The sequence below is a fragment of the Trematomus bernacchii genome, unplaced genomic scaffold (genome assembly GCF_902827165.1).
Source record: "Trematomus bernacchii unplaced genomic scaffold, fTreBer1.1, whole genome shotgun sequence".
Lineage (NCBI taxonomy): Eukaryota > Metazoa > Chordata > Actinopteri > Perciformes > Nototheniidae > Trematomus > Trematomus bernacchii.
In genome coordinates, this window is record NW_022987727.1 from 6136413 (window position 1) to 6156659 (window position 20247).

Genomic DNA, 20247 nt, shown 5'->3' on the forward strand with positions numbered 1-20247 from the left:
ATTTCTTCCTTTTTTTCTATTTCTTATTGATGCCTCTTAATTTGAGAATTTGTACAGTTTATGTCTGTTTGACTATGTAGGTATTTAACTTTTATTCCTCGGGATTGTGAGAAACAGCATTTCAATCTCCCTATCTGTATCTCACACAGAAGATTGACAATAAAGACTTTGAAATGTATGCTTTTATGTATGTCGGTTTTTTTCACTTTAATCCCTGACCCAATATTGCTAGTCTCTGATGCTAACCAACAATACCCCCCACCCCTTGTCTCTCTCTCTCTCCCCCCCTCATCCTCCCTTGCAGCCATGAAGTCGGACCGCAAGCGTCTGAAGGCGGAGAAAGCAGACCTGGTGAACCAGATGCAGCAGCTTTACGCCACACTGGAGAGCCGGGAGGAGCAGCTCCGCGACTTCATCCGCAACTATGAGCAGCACAGAAAAGTATGGCAACTGTGTTCTGACCATTAACAGGCACACACAAGCGCAAACACAAAAACATCCATAAAATAGTACCTTCTTGTTTAGCTAGCTGTGATGGATCGATGCACATTGGCACAGAAGGCCTCTTTCAGCTCTAAACAATCACTAGTTTCATAAATACGTGAGTCCTTAAAATAAAATATGTGTGCATGCAGTGTACAGTATTTTTGGGGTAAAAAAATAGAAAAAGCGGTTTTCTATGAGCTCAACATCTTCCTGTCATTAAACAACTGTTTTGATACTCTCTAATCTGGATTCCAGCCACATCATAGCACTGCTCTTATAAGGGTTTTAAATGACACTTATTTAAACACCGACAATGGCAACATCACCATCTTAATACTGCTGTACCTCAGTGCAGTGATCAATACAGTTGACCTTAAAATGAATCGTAAAAATGGGCTGGATTATCTGGCAAAGCATGTGATGCATTTGAATCACATATGCAGGACAGAGACTTTTTTGTTTCAGTTTAAGTCGTGAAAAATACCCATGACGGGTGGAGTTCCCCAAGGGTCCATTCTTGGTCCAGTTCTTTTCAATGTTTACATACTTCCACTTGCACATATCCTGAGAAAAAACCTTTCATACCATAACTACGTGGATGACACTCAGATCTACATTACAATTACAATCAACCCAATTAACGACTATGGACCATTACATTTCTTATAATTAAATAACAACAAAACAGAAATAATTATTTTCGGTGCCAAAAAGGCCACTCCACTCGAAGCCTACTGTTCGAGACATCAGACCGTATCAGAAAACCTCGTTCATTTAGCAGCTTTGATATTTGTTTATATTAATGATACGCTTGATATGTGAACCAATCCATCAGGATGTGTGTGTTTACTAGGAGAGCGAGGATGCGGTGAAGGCCCTGGCCAAAGAGAAGGACCTGCTGGAGAGAGAGAAGTGGGACCTGCGGCGGCAGACCAAGGAAGCCACGGAGCACACGGGGCTGCTGCGATCCCAACTCGACCTCAAGGAGAACCGCATCAAGGAGCTGGAGGCTGAGCTGGCCATGGTGAGACACACACACACACACACACACACACACACACACACACACACCACACACACACACACACACACACACACACACACACACACAACCACACACACACACACACACACACACACACACACACACACACACACACACACACACACAGGACCATAGACACACAGGTCGAGAGACTCTGTGATGCGTTTCTTTGTCATTGTTAACTCAGATTTTCTCTGTTTATAAGATATTTACAGCAAACATTAGCAGAACATACAGATACAAATAAGGGCTGCACAATATATCATTTAAAAATTAATTTTAAAGAGTTATTTGAAATACAGTATCAGTAGAAAACAACACTAACATGTAACCATCTGTTGTTGTTTTATATTGGGGATTTTTGTATTCAGTTTAATGTTAAAGGTCCCATGTCATGCTTTTCCGGTTATTACCCGTCCCCTTGTGTGTTATGTAGCTTTTTCTGCATGTAAACGGTCTGCAAAGTCACAAACCCTCAAAGTACACCCTGTAGCGAGTAAAACTCTAACACAGAAAAGACCTGGCTATGCTGCCCCAGAACGCCTCGTTGGAGATTTTTCTTTTTCCATTTTTTTCTTCATGAGTATAGTGACGTAACGATACCCAGGTCCAAATGGACCAATCCGTGGAGCTCCTCACACACACACACTCACTTACTGGTGTCCTTTTCTGGTTGCTAACGCCATTGTAACACATAAACACTGATGTTCCGCTGTAACGGTGGTGGACTCATCAGAACAGAGTGGGCGAGCTGACCAATCAGAGCAAAGTGGGCTCATAGGGAGGGGGGGGCAGGAGCTCCAACAAGCCGTTTAGGAAATAGAGTGAATACACATACTATACAGAGATGCTGTATGAGAAACCAATGTGAGTTTGGAAAATTGAACAATGTAAATCTATTCTAGTAGACCTCAACAATGGAATTATGATCAGTAGAAATGGCCATGTCATGGGACCTTTAAAAACAGAAAATGTTGTAATTAATTTTCACAATTGTATTTTCTTCAGCAAGCAATTTGTTGTATTTGAAAAGTGTACTGAAAGCAGGGGTGTACAACAGAACTGTGTACACTTTAATATCTGTTTATTTAATGCAAGTTGCAGTATATCGCAATATTAAACACCGTTATCACATATCACATATTTAGCTAATACGGTGCAGTCCTAATACAGAAAATAAATGATAGGTTTCATTACTGTTTCATTATAGTACGTCTGTCTATCACTATTGGACCAATTTTCAATGTACTGCATATAACCAAACAGAAAAACCTTAAATGTACACTATAGCTTGCATCATGTCTCCACCCCCCCCCCCCCAGATGAGTAACTGTGTCAATCAGAGAATGGAGTTCCGGGTGTTTGAGCGTGTATCGGACAGGGACTACTCTCCTAGGGTCAACGCGGTAAGATGGGCCCTCAACTTTGAAATGTGACCTTTCTTGACCCTCAACTCCCTGGGAATCTCTCCTGCTGGTGACCTAATGTGATTTTTATGGAAAGCCCCCCCTCTTCCTAGCTGCACGTGTTCGACTAACCCCCAGCCGCCCCTGACTGATCCCAGTGATCCTTATATCAGTGATCCCACGAGTTCCTGCTGTGATTGATCTGAATGTGCTTTTTTTAATTGAGCGAGGGAAATATTCTGATGACTAATCATTACTCCTGAGGTCTGTGATTGTATTCTGTTTTGCATGTCAAAGAGTGTGATTGATAATCGTTTGACCGCTGGTGGGGAGAGATGATTGCCACGTACTGTAGCTGATTGCTTCGGTGTTGATTTGCAGAATGCCGTCGCTTGGCATGGGGATAAGATTTGCACAATAACAAGGTTTCAAGCATTTGTGAAACACTGACAAACAAAGTGTAATCAGAAACAAAGGTTTTGACAGACACAAAATACACCTGCACAAACACATCTCTCAGAACTCCAGCAGCTCATTGTGTTCTCTGCCAAGAGATTAGTGCCAAAGCTAAAGAAAATGTTCCTTATTTCCATTTTCCAATCTCTGAGAAGTCAAACGCTAAAATCCTCCTCCAGATATTCTTCCCTTTCCTTCTCTGCGCTCTATGGAGGGGTAAGATGAGATTTCACACAACAAAAGGCTAACATGAAATCAGCTGCATTTTTCATGACAACATCCCATGAGGAGCCCAGGGGAGAGCTCACACGTCTCCATGCACTCAGAGACTTAGTACCAGGATTCTGGATACACACACATTCACGTGTGCGCACACATATGACCGATAAATAAAAACAACAATAACTGTGACAGCGCTAACATCCCAGCATCATTTCTCTACTTGATGTTTTTCTTCCATCTGTCTGTGTACCCTCTGAAGGCCAAACAGTCTCTAGCCACTCTGACCAAGGACGTGCCAAAGCGTCACTCTCTGGCCATGCCCACGGAAACGGTTGTCAATGGCAACAACCAGGAGTGGGTGATGCACGCTGATCTTCCCCTGACGGCTGCCATCAGACAGAGTCAGCAGAGCCTCTACGTCCACACGGGGCATGCCACTGACAGACAAGGTAGGAACAACATGAGCACATGTACTGTTACACCAGCCTGGTCTCCGGAAAAAATCCTTTCCTTAACATCAAAACTGTGTTGTCAGTTACGCTTTCGAGGGAGATTGACTTTTTCCTGGGTTAAGTTTGGCAAACAACTTTCTAATGAGTCCACAGAAGTGTGTGCATTGAGGAGGTCCGAGTGTATGGGTGGGTAAACAACACAATAGACCGCTCTCTGTGTCCCATGTTGAACCAAAAGTCAATGTTGACTTATTTAAATGTATGTCTACAAACAAAACAAGTCATTTGCTTGCCTAAACACAACATGTTGTCGTCTTTGTTTTGTTTTTACAACATTAACCACGTGTTAAATACCGCAACCCTAATCTGAGATAAATACTTTTCCCTCGAAGCGTTATTGAGAATGCAGTTTAGTTTTACGTTATTTGTAGGAAACTGGGTTGGTAACACACACAGTGACTGTACCATCATTAACCTCTGCATGCTCATGGGAAGCTGCTTCGCACTCATTCACTCCTCTGCTCATCTGCTCAGAGCGAACACATTACATTTCATGCGCTTCATATATGTTCAGATACAGCTCACATAACTGTAGCTGAATAAATGTTTCCTCTGTGTTTAATAAAGGTGGCAGCTGATGATCAGCTGGGTGTTGAGTCCTGTGTCTGTCTGGTTAAATGTCGTTATTTAACTGTTTTAATATTTGTCTACATTTTGCACCTTTTTTTACCTGACATTTGTTGACCCTTATTCCACTTTCCTGGCTCCTTTCAACATTACATACTGTACGATCACCTTTTCACTGACTACACTGGTCAAAATTGGTCCATATTTTAAAATGTAAAGGATAAAAAACTGACTTTATAGTGAAATAATAATGATCCCGTCAGATTTAATATGTAAGTGTCATTCGTTGTGGTATTCCGATACAAATACTAATTACCTGTTAAGAAATGTATTCAGTCACCTAATCTGATAGTAACCTAATCTTAGTAACCTAAAGTATCACATTAATAATTTGGAAATATGTGTGACATGTGGTGTAAAATGTTCTTTGCACAAATGTTTACTATAACATTGTCATTGTAATCCTGCTCACAATCCCCATTTTTAGTAAATGTAACTAACTAATCTGATTACATCGGCCTGAGAGGGTTACCAAAACTTCAAAAAACATGAAACTAAACATATCTAATCTGGCCCCTGCAGTTCCACTCAAATCACTTCTTTCCAGAGTAACGACCCTCTCATCCTCCCTTACCTTGTGTCAGCCGCGGGTTCAGACAGGTTGCTCACTAATTGTTGACGTTTGTAGGAAGAGGCAGACAAAGTTACAAAACAGGAAAAAGTGTGATCAGTCACGAACCCCCAAATTGCCATGCAGTCTGCTGTACTGTATGTATCCGTATCATTGATGGCACACACACACAAACACACACACTCAACCTCTGTGAAGCTGTTTTCCCTGTTGCTTAGCAACTGCAGATGATTGCAAATAATTGCAGGCTTCTGGTCAGGGGCTTTTAAAATATATTTTCATTCAAGGGTGTTGTTGAGAAGAATCCGATGTTTCCTGTTCACTGCTGTTGGTGCCCAAACACGGTCCGAAAGAAAACAAGTGTTCTGTGTTCTCCCTCTCGTCTCGTCTAGTGGCGGCCGTGCGGGTCAGCCCGTGCCACTCGCGCCATTCCTCCATCATCTCCGACGCCTCGGCGCTGGAGGGGGACCGGTCGTCCACGCCCAGCGACATCAACTCCCCGCGCCACCGGACTCACTCCCTCTGCAATGTAAGAGCTGCCTCACAAGTATTCACCCGCTTTGTAGCAACATGCCGAGTTTCCCGCTCCCTGGCCGCTCTCGCTTTCCTCCAACCAGATCATCCCGCAGTCTGTCTGCAGCTGTGAATATATGTTAAAAACCAGCTGTGGTTGTTGCATAAGTGCATGCCTGGCAGCATGTCAAGTAACACTTCCCCTCTGTGTTGTGATCTTTATCTTTAGTGGTCATTATCGCCCACTCCGCACCACTTCACTGACTTCTCCGCTCGTGTTTCCCTCTGTTCCTTCTCTTCATCTGCTCCGCTCCCTCTTTCTTTCTCTTCCCTCAGTCCCTAGAAGATCTGGAGGAGGCGAAGCGAAAGAAGAAGAAAGAGAAGATAGGCCTGGGCTCTCTCTCGCGTGTCTTCGCCCGGGGGAAGCAGCGCAAGTCCCTCGACCCTGGTTTGTTTGATGGTACTTCCACGCCTGATTATTACATAGAGGAAGATGCAGACTGGTAAAGCACACATGTCCGAGCGAGGCACCTGGAGAGCCTTTGTGGCCATTATCAGAGGACTGCATTGTGTTGTGTGAGAGAGGATGGGCGTGTGTTTGATGTCAGTGTGTACAGACATGATAATGTGTGCACTTTCACACGCATGCATACATACTGTATGTGTGTGCATGCGTGTGGTGTCCATGGTCAGAGGCCATGTCAGAAGCCGGAGGCAGGTCTTGCTTCGCTGAAGTGTAAACCTTTACGAGCAAATTGCACCTGTATGTATGTCCAGTCCTGTAAATAGTGTGACACAGCGACCATGTGGATATGTTCTATTGTATCTGCCCTCCAAAAAACAGCTGTGTTATTGGATCTTTTAATTGTTCTCTACATTTTGACTTTTTGTTTTCACTCAACTGGAAACTTGAAGGACTGCTGTACTTGTAAATAACAACATTTGACGTGCGTGTAAATGTCTCCTTGTCCTGAATGCCTTTTTTGTTATTTTTTTGACATGTACCCCCCCCCCCCCCCCCCCCCCCCCCCCCCCCTCTCACTACATTCTAACTTGAACTCCTCCCTGTTTATTGTCCTGCCTGGTCCATCCCCCTTCCTTCCACACTGCCATGATGAGAACAGTTTCCTGTCGGCAACATGCAGACTCCTCAAATCCGCCTCTAATTCGGTTGTACAACACATCCCTTTACCGCCATGAAAAGTGTGCAATCCTTGATGTTCGCTCAAATGAAACTTCAAAGGCGCTGCTAAGCAAGGAATAAACGTTCTATGCAGAACAGTTTGTTCCGTGGCAACATGAAGCCAAACAGGAAATAGAAGAAATGTGTTTTCTGCCTGCTGAGATAGAAAGTACATGTGTGACATGCATGCACATAGTCCCAGTCCCCGAATGCATGTTGAGCAAACCCTACTAAACAGACATGTCTTTCTCTGAGTATGTTGTGGAGGAGAAAAGAAAAAAGAGACAGGTCAGTTACTGATTTAGTAATGTTTATTCATTCTTTTCTCTCAAATTAGATACGGGAAAACATTCGGATTAATGTTCAAGAGCTAGGCTGCTTATGCTAAATTGCATTTGAAATATTAAAGGTCAGCAAAGTCAACAGTCACAAAGAAAACACAGTGCTAAACTTTAAAACTTTTAAATGTCGCTTATTCATGAGATTTTGTGCCATTGTTTTCTACAGTAGCTTGTAGCTATAGTTTTATTAATATAAGAATGAAATGCTTTTGGGAGTAGAGTTTAAAAAAAAGAACCCATAGCATAAGTAAGCATGAACATCACTTATTCTATCACAGCAGATAATAAAAGGATGGTCAAGGCTTTTCAAACCTCAGGAATGAGCTATTTCCACCAGATAATCTGAATTTCAATTGAGTGGCGTGAGCAGACATTAAATGAACTGTTATAACAATAACAAGTGCAGACCCAGGAGGTTAAAAATCAGATTTAAGCGGGCTAATCAAACTGAAGCAAATGCATACCTTCTCCCATGACCCCCTAAATTCTGATTCCGAGTTCAGGCCGTTGCTGCAAAAAGCAATTAACTCCGTGCCAAAGGTTAATAGTGTTTCTTCAGGCAAAAGAATGACTACAGACGCTGGATTATTTTCCATCCTTTCATTGGATTGAGCCGGAGTCTGCACTGCCACCCCCAGGAAATCATTTCTCTCCCTGATATTAAACTAACACTGGGTATTTGTCAGTCTCATCTGAAACACTATAGAGTCACAGATTACATTGGGGCTGTATTTAAACACAGTGCTTGTCAAAAAAGCGCCTATGTAAGCAGTGAGGAGATTATCATTGAACTCTTAGTTCAACCCACATTTGACCCGGCAGATATTGGATTTAGACGTAAATCACTAAGGTAATTTATAGATTAATTCATCATGTATTAAATGTATGTATAGGAATAACAGCTTTCAGAGATTTCATTAAGCATTGAATGAAATGTATGAAAATCTAGGCTATTTTTATTTTTTCATTTAACTGACCCCTGCTGACGGGGGAAAAACATATCAAATGAAAACATTGTATTATTTTTATGTTATGAGCCACGGTATCTGTTTATTTTTATTTTACAGAAATATTTTACTTTTTGTAAATGAGATAAGATTACAGAAATAAAATTAATATTATTATTATTATTATTATTATTATTATTAAAGAGTTTTTATTTAAAGTCAAAGATGTAGGCCTCGGTGGAGGACTTCTATTGTGAGGTCCTGAGATGTTTAGAAGTGGATAGTAGCGAACTTTTAAGGCATGGCAACAAAATTACGCTCTAAAGAACTAAATGAGAAAATAAGATTATTTTAAAATAAAAGAAGTAACGTTGAACTTTCATGTGGCTGTCCTCTCTTTCCCTGTGTTAATGTCTGTGTGTTCATTTGTCCTGGTATGGCTCTAATCCTGATCTGTCCCTTGATGCTGGAGGGGGCGGCCATTTTTAACATATGTGCTCACCTCCCTCAACCCTGCAAGTCCATCTGTGAGAGGACTGCATCCCAAACCCTTCATCGTGGCCTCCTTTCCTCACTTTCCCATTTTTAACTCCTTGGTCGACCTGAAATCTCATTGCTTTCTCATCGATATTAAAATCACTGATCAGAACAAAGAGGAGTGGGGAAAGGACGCCATGTCAGATTGTTGGAACAGAACTCATATGTGTCAGCACATGGCATCGATAATGTTCTGCTTGGTTTGAACCCTGACCTCTAACACCGCCCCCTCTTGCCTGACCTCCACCGGACTCTGAACACAGTGAAGCGACCCAACGAGTAATCAATCAGACTCACTCACATCAAGGTACACAAGTTCCAATTGCTGTAAAAAATGAGCTGTGCTGGGTTGTTAACTGTGTTTGCAGATGCCTTCTAACCCTCAAACATCACAAAATGACCTTTAAATTAAGCACTTCTTCAAGTTCAATCTAAATCTGGTGCAAATCATCCGAAATGTTATCCTACTATATATGATAGGCTTTCTGGGGCAACAACAAGTTCAGATTGACTCGTGAATCTGGAAGTTAAAGGAAGTTTGCATTTTGGGAAATATTCTTATTTGCTTTTATTTGGAAAGTTGATAACGCATTCATGACTGTAAGTGTGTATGGAGCTAAGGCCGGTTAGCTTAGCATAGATTGGACTCAGGCTGTTGCTTCATATTTGTCGCACTAAAATCTCATCTAATTCTCAACAAGAAAGTGAATAAGCATGTTTCCCAAAAAGTCAAACTGTTTTGTAGTCTGTGAACTGTAATTCAAGCTATGGACAGCAGCCGTCACTTTACCCTCAAGCTAGATAGCTAACTAGCTCAAATGTGCAAGGTACAGCTCTGGCTAGCCACCTTGGGTGTGATCACTTTATAAAATATATTCTAAAACATGTTTTATTCCAGAATCTGGACATTTCTAGCCAATGTATAATGTGCCTTTTGGTACACACAACACTACTTGCTCCTCCTTACCTAACACCAGCCATTACACCCGCTATTTAAGGATTGATTACCTAAACAAACCTCTCCTGTGTTTTAAGAAAAATGTACACGCTGCTGTTTACTCCACGTAAAGGATAACCCATAGCACTGTTTAAAACACACACTTTACACTCTTGGCCTCTGTTAAAGGATCAAACAGCAGTACGACCACATCGCTGTAGGAGGACTCTTCTTAGACTCTTTCAGGGTTTAAAAGAAAAGGTGTGTGAGGGTTAGCCCCACAGGAGGATCTGACTCGGGTCACAGAAAGTCCAGTCCCAAACAGTTTGACTTTAACTGGATGTCAGGCAGTCAGTTGCGCATTTCTTTTAAAGGCTCTCCACGAGGGAAACACGTATCCGGACAAGATAGCAGATTTATTTAGCTTAATATGAATTGCTCTCTGAGTGGCACTTACAGTATAAGCCCACCAGTTTGTGTATAGCCCTTAGGAGGGCACATAAAAGGATCCAGCTCGAGATGAATTACTGAAGTCAAGTTGAATATCTGTTTATTTGGACCCTGCAATCATTCACCGGTGAACCTCCTTTTGAGTAAACACACAGTGGTGCATATAGAGACAAAGGAACTGTTGGGTTAGATTTTAGTCTGTTTTAATGTGGAAGGCCCTATAGGCAACATTTCAAACTGAATAAATCACATAGAGAGTATCACTCAATCTCACATTGTTTCATAACAATTTTTGTCAAGTGAAGATTGACATTTTTACAAGTGATCTCTCACAAAGATGCTTTTGTTTAAAGGAAGTCTTCACCACCAACAATCATTTGTATATCAATTACTCACCCTGTGTCACCTTGAATTACATACCCTCTAACAGTCTTATGATTGTGCATGTGTGCTACTCTTACCGTTTTTTGAATAGTAATGTTTACATTTTATAAAAATGTGTTTTTCTTTAGTTTTTCCTCAATAATTGAAGGAAATAGCGGTGAGTAATTTATATACAAATAGCCATTTTGTGGTAGGAGTATTCCTTTAAGGTTCATTAAGTTCACAGTAGTCTTTGTTGTTTTAGCCTTTGGTGGCCCACGGACACTGGGAGACTTATGTATTGTGGGGGCTGTGGGGGCATCAATAACAGCCCAGTGTTTGTGCGGATGTAGTTGTTTAAATAATTAGACAAGACAGGTCATTTTCATGTTTGTTATGAAATAGAAAAACATTGCTGCACAGGCAAGACTATTTGTACTTTCGTCATTCTCTCCAAACAACACCTCGAGCAGATGAGTGTACTTCACACATGCGTATGTCATGAGCCATCAGAACAATGATGATATGTTTAGTATTAATAGCTGTACATGATGCTCTACCATCTGCTGAGCCACATCGGTACTATGTTTCCACCTGCTGGTGAAGACAAAGAACTGTATCTTAGTTAAAATAAATTGGGTTGTTGGTGGTGATGTTAAAATATTAAGAAAAATGCTAACAGGAAACATGTGGCCCTATAAACAACAGGTAAGAAATAAAAAGAGTATAAGGAATTTTTCAAGGAGCTTGAAAGGACAAATTACGATTTAAAGGCCCAGTTTACCCCATGGATGATTAGGCTAATGTGAGGAAGAATTCATAATGCATCAAAATATAACATCATTTTCCAAATTGCGGGCTTTTAGTCGTCATGGAGCTGTTAGCTAATTGAGACAGATGAGTCATGTTAATTCAACAGCTCCAACAGCTGCCTGTTTAATGGACTTCTTAAGTGCTGAGCTTATAGCTGAAACTTTGTTTACAGCATCGCTTGGCCTGTTGTCATGCAGCCAAAAGCTAAAATGTTATGTTAAACTTATGTTGGAATTAACTTTTTCTGCTTTTTCATTGCTCACTATACCCACTACCACCTCTGCATTCACTCACACTCTCAACTGCATCACCCACATGTCCCCCCTTACCCACCCAGACTCGGACAGCCAGTGCAGCCCGACCCGCCACAGCCTCAGCCTATCAGACGGCTCCGAGGATCAGCTGGACCGCCTGCAGCAGGTGGAGCTGGCCCGCTCCTCGCCCATGTCCCAGTGGAGGGCAGGCACTGTGCAGGCCTGGTTGGAGGTTGTCATGGCGATGCCCATGTACATCCGCACCTGCTCAGAAAATGTCAAAAGTGGAAAGGTAAACTAGTGCCATGATGCAGGTGGACTCACTTTGCATTTTAAGTGCATTTTAATGCACAATTGCAAATGTGTAGGTGACAGAGCTGTCATATTAAAATATCCAGCTGGCATATGTTGATTTGTTGCAGTAAACTGAATAACTTTCTGCAGGTTTTACTTGGGCTAACAGATGAGGACCTGGAGCTGGGTTTGGCTGTCAGCAGTGTGATGCATCGCAGGAAACTACGCCTGGCCATCGAGGATTACAGAGATGCTGAGAACGGTAGAGGGTAAGGAAGAGAAACGGAGGATTTGTATAAACTTGTAGGTGATGTGTCAATAGGGCCATCTGTTGGTGATGTACAGTAACAACATTTAGAAAATGCAGTAGGGATTAAGAGGGATAACTCTCAGAAGTCATAATATTGATATTAAATAGAGATGTTAATCTTTAGAGATGAGGCTCCAATAAATGCAACCGTCTTGAACAAATGTTCTGAAAGTGTTGTTTCAGATCAATTATGGGAGGGGTCATTTAAACATTCAACTCTTTAATGTGTGAATGTGTCTTGGCGATCTGTCATTTATTGACAGTAATGTTAACTAACTAACTTAATTTGAATGTTAGCATTATTCTTATTTGTTTTAATTGATCTATTAATCTTGATAATAGATTCATTATTAAACTTTTGGCCACCATAATTCTCTAGTGACATTTCTATATTGTGAAAGTCTTACTCAAAAAAATGAAACACTTTGAAACGGGGAATTTGATTATGCACAATTTATATGGTTTTCAAAAATGCAGCTGATTCATTTTCTATTATAAGCCGTCCTCAAAGTAATAAAAACATCTTAGCCAAATTAGAGCAACCCATCCAAATGTTGCTACATTTCCCTCCTACCCAAACATTTCAGTCTCATAGTTTTCTGAGCTACTGTAAAGTCAGGGGTCTCCTAAGTCAGTAAGATTGACCCTCTGGGAACGATAAATGTCTGAAAGAAATGTCATGAAAATCCAGCCAATAGCAGTTGAGAAGTCCTAACCAAAGTGACGAAACACCCAACATACCATAAAGCCTTAAACAGGTACATCTTAATATCTTAATACCACAAATACCAGATTTCAGGAGCTGCTGACAATGGTTGCTCTGTGTATTCAGGCTGTCGAAGGCTGCAGATTTGGACCACCACTGGGTGGCCAAGGCCTGGTTAAGCGACATGGGCCTGCCTCAGTACTCTCAGGCCTTTCACAACCACCTGGTAGACGGACGCCTACTGAACTCGCTGACCCGTCGTGACCTCGAACGCCACCTCAACATCACTAAGAAGTTCCACCAGGTCAGCCTGCTGCTGGGCATCGAACTGCTGCAGTTACTCAATTTTGACAAGGAGGTAAGTAAGTAAGACTCTGCTCCGTGGTCAAAGGACGATGGAGACAGGGTATACTTTGGTTGGGTTTCAGTTAAGTAAAGTAAAAGGTGTTTGTTGAAATGGTTTCCAGGCACTGCAAGCTCGCCGGATACAGTGTGAGCACCAGAACGTGGATCCGTTGGTGTGGACGTCTCATAGGGTCATTAAATGGATCAAAGATATCGACCTGAAGGTGGGGACAGAGAGACAGACACTGCGAGTGTTAACTTTGTCATAAAATAAAGAGTTGAGACAGAATCTACACGTACACTGTAAAAAATGTAAGATTGAAGATAGTTTTTTTGAAAAACTAAATAATATATCCCAGTTTTACCAATACCCATCACACACTAGGAGGCGATACAAGCTATAGTAAATTATTTTCATTTCAAAACATTTTAATACAATCAGTCTTACTTCAATGTAAACAATAAATGATCCTTTCTTGTCTCACATTTCAAACAAAAGCTGAAGCTACAGCCTATGCAACAAGGCTAATCGTTTATTAAATATTAACAATAATTAGATACTAATGTTTTGAGCACCATGCCATGGTTCATTTATCAAAGTCTGTTGTGTTTACTCGGCGTTCCCTATCTGCAGTGATAGAGGCCTTTGTTATTGTATTTGTAAGCTGCTGATTGGTTACATAGCCTTTCCTGTTACTGCATCTATGGTGATGCTGAAATATGAATATCCAGAGTAAACACTGCCTACTGTCTTGGCAAACGATAACGTGTTTCCATTATGAGGCATGACACATTCAGGGTGTGTAGAGATAAAGCTGTGTGGAACATCCTGTTAATATCCTCAGGGAGTGTGACTTATAATGACCAAACAAATAAATCAATATGTTCTTTACCAAGGGGACAATTAAAAATCATTTGTGAGATACTTTTAAAGGTAGGGTAGGTAATTCACTTCAGAAACAATTTTTGTTATATTCCATGGAATGGTTAACATCCCGATAGCAATGAATAAATGAAATGCTTTGACAATAAATATATACAAATATTTCATCTGTGGAAGCCGTGGCGCTGTAAAAAGCAAGTCTACCTTGCTACCTTGGACTTGCTACCTTGGACTTGCTACCTTGTTACCTAATTGCTACCTAATTGCTACCTAACTGGATGGCCTACCTGCCTGTCAGCCATCCATCTCGTGCACAAACTTATCTCGTGCCCTCATTGGTCATGTGCGCGTTCGTGTGTGTTGGAGGAGGGGCTCTGTAAGAAGTCTGAAGGAAGGGGCAGATTTTTTTCGGTTGTGTATTTTCAAATTCTAGCGCACTCGAGCTGGTTTCTCCATTCTTACCTACCCTACCTTTAAATATGAGTGGCTTACCTTTACACAATAATGGAACATAATATCAGAGAATTTGATTATGAATACAAGTTATTTAATTCTGTCCGTTTTCCATCCACCTGTCTAGGAGTTTGCAGAGGGTCTTCTCAGCAGCGGAGTGCATGGCGCCGTCATGGTGCTCGACCCCACTTTTAACACCGACGCCATGGCAACAGCACTGGGGATCTCTAGCAACAAGCACATGGTTCGCAGACACCTTGTGGAGGAGATGCAATCGCTGATCGGCACGGCCAGGTGAGAGGTGACAAAGAGACTCCAAGACAAATCTGACTAGTCCAAATGACTTTGTTAATGAGCAAGTCAATAAGATCTAATTTAAATGAATTTAAACAACCATCTCTGATAATATATGCTATATTTGTCTGCAAATGTTGCACAAAAGCTTATTCTGTCACAATAACTACTTTTGTTGGACTATATATTGTCCTAGAAAAAATCACACTTGGTAATAAACACATCTTTACATATTTATTTGTGCATTTATTTTTGCTTTAACTTCTCTACATGTATGTCAATATAAATATAATATTCATATTTTATATAGTTGTAGGATTTCTGATTCTGATACTGTAAACAATACTATTGTCATTTTAATACCATTTAATGTCACCAATATAATCGTATAACAACATAATAATGCAAGTAGACACTTTCAAAGAGCAATCAACTTTTAATATTCAAATATGAACAAAAATGCTTAAGGCCCAATCCCAAACCACTCCCTCGACCCTACCCCTCCGTGACGGAGTGAACTCCGTCTGTAGCCACACTCGCAGCTCAATGAGGCTCCCTCCTGTCAGATGGAGGGAGTAAATACAGCGGCAAGCTTTAGGACAAACTCCCCTCTCTCCGGCAGAAACAGGAAATGCCGTAACTGTATGTAACAACGGTTTCAAATCATCATCTCTCAGACAAAAAATTTAAATTAATAACTCAAATAAAACTCCAAACATCTTTCATTGTGTTACTTTTTCTGTAAAGCTCTTTTAGTTTTAAACCTGATGTTTATAAGCTTCTTAGTTTTTGCAACAGTCTGTAAATATACACAACTTTATAATAAAATGCACACATTTACCTTTTTCTAGACTAAACACAGGTATGATCCTAAGTTAAAAAAATATGAGGTTATCATGAGGTTGTTAACATCGCAGTTTATCAGTGGATGTTTGCTGGAACTACTTTTTAACAGCGTGTTACCTGACGGACACACACAGCGTGACTCCGGTCAGGTAGAGACCGGTCTCAAGTCAGCACCGCTGCAGACTCGCTGTTTGAGGGCTTGATAGCCCACTCCCCCTCCACACCGCTCCACACTCGTTGGTTTGGAACAGCACTTAATGTGGCGGACCCTCCGCGCGAACGCGCAAACGGAGGGGTAGTGTGTAGGGGTAGGGTGTAGGGGGCGGTTTGGGATTGGGCCTAAGTCTTGGGTAGAGAAAGCTCTGTGGGTTATTCTGGTTTCTTGTTGGATAAATGTCGGTGACATTCTTACTTGAAAAAAAAAACATCCTTTTAAACGCAACAGGCAATACACAGGTCAGCGAAAATGATAGAGGTCATGTCCATGTACAGCATGGTACGATAAGTGCATACCTTAACTATTGTGTAAGATAAATGAAGCTGCGCTCAACACTCTGGTCTTTCCCATGTTCCCTTGCAGAGCAGAAATCAAGCAGGACTACGAGCATCTGGGCCTGGGAACCCCACCAGCTCTGCTCAGGCAGAACTCCCCGGGGAGACCGGCCAGCTCCACCGGCCGACACACTGATGACGAAGGCTCGCTGAGGAGGAGAGCTGTCAAGGTGTCGGGGGAGGGGGGTACTGTTCTTGAAACTTGCATTGGAGTTTTCTCTCACGATGACTTTCTGATATAAGAACACAATTTAGGGTTGTTCAGAGCAGAACAAATTGATCTTAGTGCTGATTTGGACCCGAGTCACACATTTTATCACTCAACTTGGCGTTGGTCAATGAAAAACGCATAGCTAAATTGAAAAATATGCGTGTCAAAAATGGTATCTTATTTTATAAAAAAGGTATTATGACTTGTTTATGGCTCAAAGTTTAGGACTCAGGACTTGTCAGACTTGACTTTGGAATTGCAAAGACCAACTTATGACTTGCAAAACAGTCACTTTTACAAAATACAAGATAAAATCTAAAATAAGACTGATGGAATGGAAATGTATGTTTTAATGACACTACACTACAGGTACAACGAAAGGCTTTATACATTTTGTTATACCTGTACAATGACAATAAAGGAATTCAAATGTTCAAATAATGTGTGTTTCTGTTTCAGCCTCCAACAGGCTTCAGCCCCAAAGCTCGCAATGGGCGGGACTTGAGTTGCCATAGCAGCTACGGCTCCCTGCCTCGGGAGGGCAGAGACCAGACCCCGCCCCGATCGGAGGGAAGCCCTCTCCACGGTTACACCAGCATCGAGGTCACCAATGTGTGAGGTCATCAGAGTGATACGAAACACCAGCCGTCAGATTTATCACATATCCATCAACATCATGAACATTTGTCATGTGCTCCTGGACATGGGATGGTTATTTTTTATAGAGATGAAAATATAAAGGAAAGATTGCACTTTTTTAATGGGACAGGAGTATTTTTCTCAAGTTTCCTGCTAAAGGAGAAAAAAACAAGGTCATTGTGGGCAGGTGGTATTATGATGTTTTTGAGGGGGGGGTATTTCCCTTCTCCAACACTCGAGTAAAAAAAAATGAAGTACTCAAGCTAAATGATTATTTTTCTATTTTCTTGTGTGTAAATGGTTCTCTGTGAATCAGGATGTGACTTATACATTGCTATTGTTGACTGTTTCTTCTGAGGGAAATGAGATCTAAAAAAAACAAGACTGTTTGTATGGATACTTGATGACAAAATGAAAAAAAGGTTTCATATCTATGTAAATTGTTCTTGTTTCATTCAATTCTGCTGTATGTGATGCCTTGTCAATGTAGCTAAAGACAGTGGCCAAAAAAAGCAATTTGAATTGAATTTTAGATTCTTGAATCTAGAGGTTTATGTTTGATATTCATTTTTCATCTTGCACATTAACACAGTTGTGTCTAAACCAATGTAGCACCCTCTTCTGATGTTTTATACTGTGCAGTAAACATGGGAAATATTTTAACAATGCCAGCAAAAGATGACTGCAGAGCTGTATGTCCATAGAGGCCTAAGGGCTGAAAGGTGTGAGGATGCAAACACTGTATGTGAAAAGTGAATCTGAATGAAATAAAGAACAAAAAAACAACAGCTGATGTTTAAAGACTGTCACAAAAAAGTTGATTTCTCTGACCTGTGTCTTATGAAGTGCATGATTAAGAGCAGCTCTGACAGTGTGTGAAAGAGGAAGTGATAGAAACACTGGACATTTTTTAATTAAGGACAGAAGCGGAGCCTGGGAATTTGACTGTAGAAATTCCTAGTTAGAAGAATTAAGGGGTAACTGTGAGGGAACTCATTTGCATGAGGAGTGTGTGCTTCACTGCCTCAACTGTGATGTAAAAGAGGGGTCCATACCAAACCCAGTGACTGCCTTTGTGAGTTTTGCTGACTCTGTACACTTGACTGATTTTGCGACTGTATTTCGGTGAGTCACTCGAGTAATCTCCTCTCTCTGCTGCCTGTTGGGCCTGTTACCACAAGTATCTATTTAGACCACCTCGCAATACAACATGGTGCAACTTCCTCCTCTTACTCACAGTGACTTGACTATTGTGACCTGCCAAGGATGACACAGCAGCAAGTGATACAGCTACCCTCTGCGCTACCTTGACGTAAAACCTCTCCACCCACGGTTGGGAAACATGATGACCATTTGTGGGTGTAGTTCTACCTGATTGATTTAAGCTACTTATTAGAGAAACAGTCAGAGGGAAACATACAATAACATGCTCATCATGTAGCAGAAATAAAACCCTTACATGTCAGAGTTATACATGGTTTTATTTGTAAGGAAAGGTACACTGCATAGCATATTGATTGAGGAATGTAATGCCACATATATTTATAGCCTAAGTATATTTGCTACCATGCGCCATGTTGAACCATGCAAATCAAGATTATCTACAGAGCATTTTCCCTTGTATCTGCCTACATATCTCGTAATTTGATAACAGGCTGACAGTGGCAGGACTTCCAGATGTAATCAAGGCTTGTTCACCATGATACTACATTGTCCTGACTCCTGTGTATGATTATGTGTGTGTGTGTATATGTGTGTATGTGTGGTACAACAGAGGAACCAGACATAAGCTTAAGAGGAAGAAAAACCTCCCCAGAGCCCAGAACAACAGAAGGAACAATAAGAGGCTGGGAATGGTTTTGTCATTATTGTGAAATAGTCCAGTCCTCATTATTCTAGCAGGCAGATACAGAGGAGGACACTGGGACAAACAACAGGGCCAAGTGTAGCCTAGTTTTACTGCCTTGGGTAACTCTCCTGCATTGTGTAAACTACATCAACACAAGAGCAAACACAGAGACGTCTGTATACGTGTAAATCACCAGCTGTATCAGCAGGGTGGGTCGCCCTTTGGACAGTTGGGTCCGTCCAAAGGGCTCAAAAGGAGTGACAGTGAGTAGGTGGTAGTACAATTATCGTTGCGTGAAGTATGATGTAGGCTACAACTCAGTGACTTGTCTGTGTTTACTGCACGGGGAAGTACTGAGCACACATTGAGTCAGTGGATTTCAGTCTTACTTGATTGTTGTTATTCGTGGTCATTGGTCAAAGATCATTTTGTGGACATAAAAAACGTCTTCACCATTTTGTGGTGAGATTTGACCCAAATAAGATGTGTGTCTGTTTAAAAGAACAACAAATAGAAAGTAGAGAGAAAATGACTGTTATATCAAATGTATTTAAAAAAAATACAGAATGAGTCATTCACTTTTAATCCGTCTAGTTGTATAGTTGTCACACTAACAAAAATATTCCACTCTGGGTATTTCAATTAGTAGGCTACATCACCAAGAATTCCCCTACGATGCCTCACCAAGGGGATTTCTCCTTCTTGCAGGAGCAGTGGTGGAGGAGGGGTAGACAAAACTTCAAAGGTCACATTCTGAACTGAATCATATAAAAGCATCATAATAATTGTGTGATAATCAATAAGCTATAAAATGATACAATAAGCAGTTTAATTTATTCCCTGAAAACACAGACCCATCGTTGATAATATTTTCTTGCTTTTTCCTGCTATGTCTAAATAAATGTCTGTTGTGACAAAGTCCTGTGGGGGTCTTGCATGGACAATGTGTGAGCATGCACATAATGTGTCTTATGTGCATTTAATTCGTGCAAAATTACATAGTAGCCTACTGTACAGGAAAGTCCTTGGGATATGTTTAGCGTTTTGTTCTTCTATCGTCCAAAGATGCTGTATGTTAAATCTTGAAGTGTATTTTCCCGGCTGTTTACAGAGCAGCACAAATAAAGGGACCGCTACAAGAGAGTTAAACTCGATGCAAAACATATGGCGTGTTTTAAGGTTAAAACTAGCTTATGTCTTGT

General features: G+C 41.1%; 2 protein-coding genes across 5 annotated transcripts in view; both read left to right on the forward strand.

Moving 5' to 3' along the window:
• Positions 1-6813, forward strand: part of LOC117494372 (kazrin-like) — a 135097-nt gene extending 128284 nt beyond the window's left edge. For 3 of the 4 annotated variants that reach the window (XM_034145250.1, XM_034145251.1, XM_034145252.1), the window contains 6 exons: positions 305-441; positions 1340-1510; positions 2854-2937; positions 3875-4064; positions 5718-5854; positions 6175-6813. In XM_034145250.1, coding sequence (XP_034001141.1) covers positions 305-441; positions 1340-1510; positions 2854-2937; positions 3875-4064; positions 5718-5854; positions 6175-6345 — 890 coding nt within the window. In that variant the 3' untranslated portion in view covers positions 6346-6813. The remainder of the gene's footprint in view (positions 1-304; positions 442-1339; positions 1511-2853; positions 2938-3874; positions 4065-5717; positions 5855-6174) is intronic. The other variant, XM_034145249.1, reaches the window with a different exon arrangement.
• A 4911-nt stretch (positions 6814-11724) lies between these two features.
• LOC117494294 (kazrin-A-like) lies at positions 11725-17972 on the forward strand. The gene is made up of 7 exons (XM_034145136.1): positions 11725-11955; positions 12108-12226; positions 13100-13331; positions 13441-13542; positions 14782-14948; positions 16375-16516; positions 17017-17972. The coding sequence occupies exons 1-7, from the start codon at positions 11725-11727 to the stop codon at positions 17173-17175; spliced, it is 1152 nt and encodes a 383-aa protein (XP_034001027.1). The 3' UTR covers positions 17176-17972.
• The last annotated feature ends 2275 nt before the right edge of the window (positions 17973-20247 follow it).

Bases quoted from the DNA above. Each gene is read 5' to 3' on its own strand.
- LOC117494294 (XM_034145136.1), top strand. From the start codon at position 11,725: ATGTCCCCCCTTACCCACCCAGACTCGGACAGCCAGTGCAGCCCGACC. The intron at 13,332-13,440 runs GTAAGTAAGTAA...AATGGTTTCCAG, and splicing joins TACTCAATTTTGACAAGGAG to GCACTGCAAGCTCGCCGGAT. The intron at 14,949-16,374 runs GTGAGAGGTGAC...GTTCCCTTGCAG, and splicing joins TCGCTGATCGGCACGGCCAG to AGCAGAAATCAAGCAGGACT.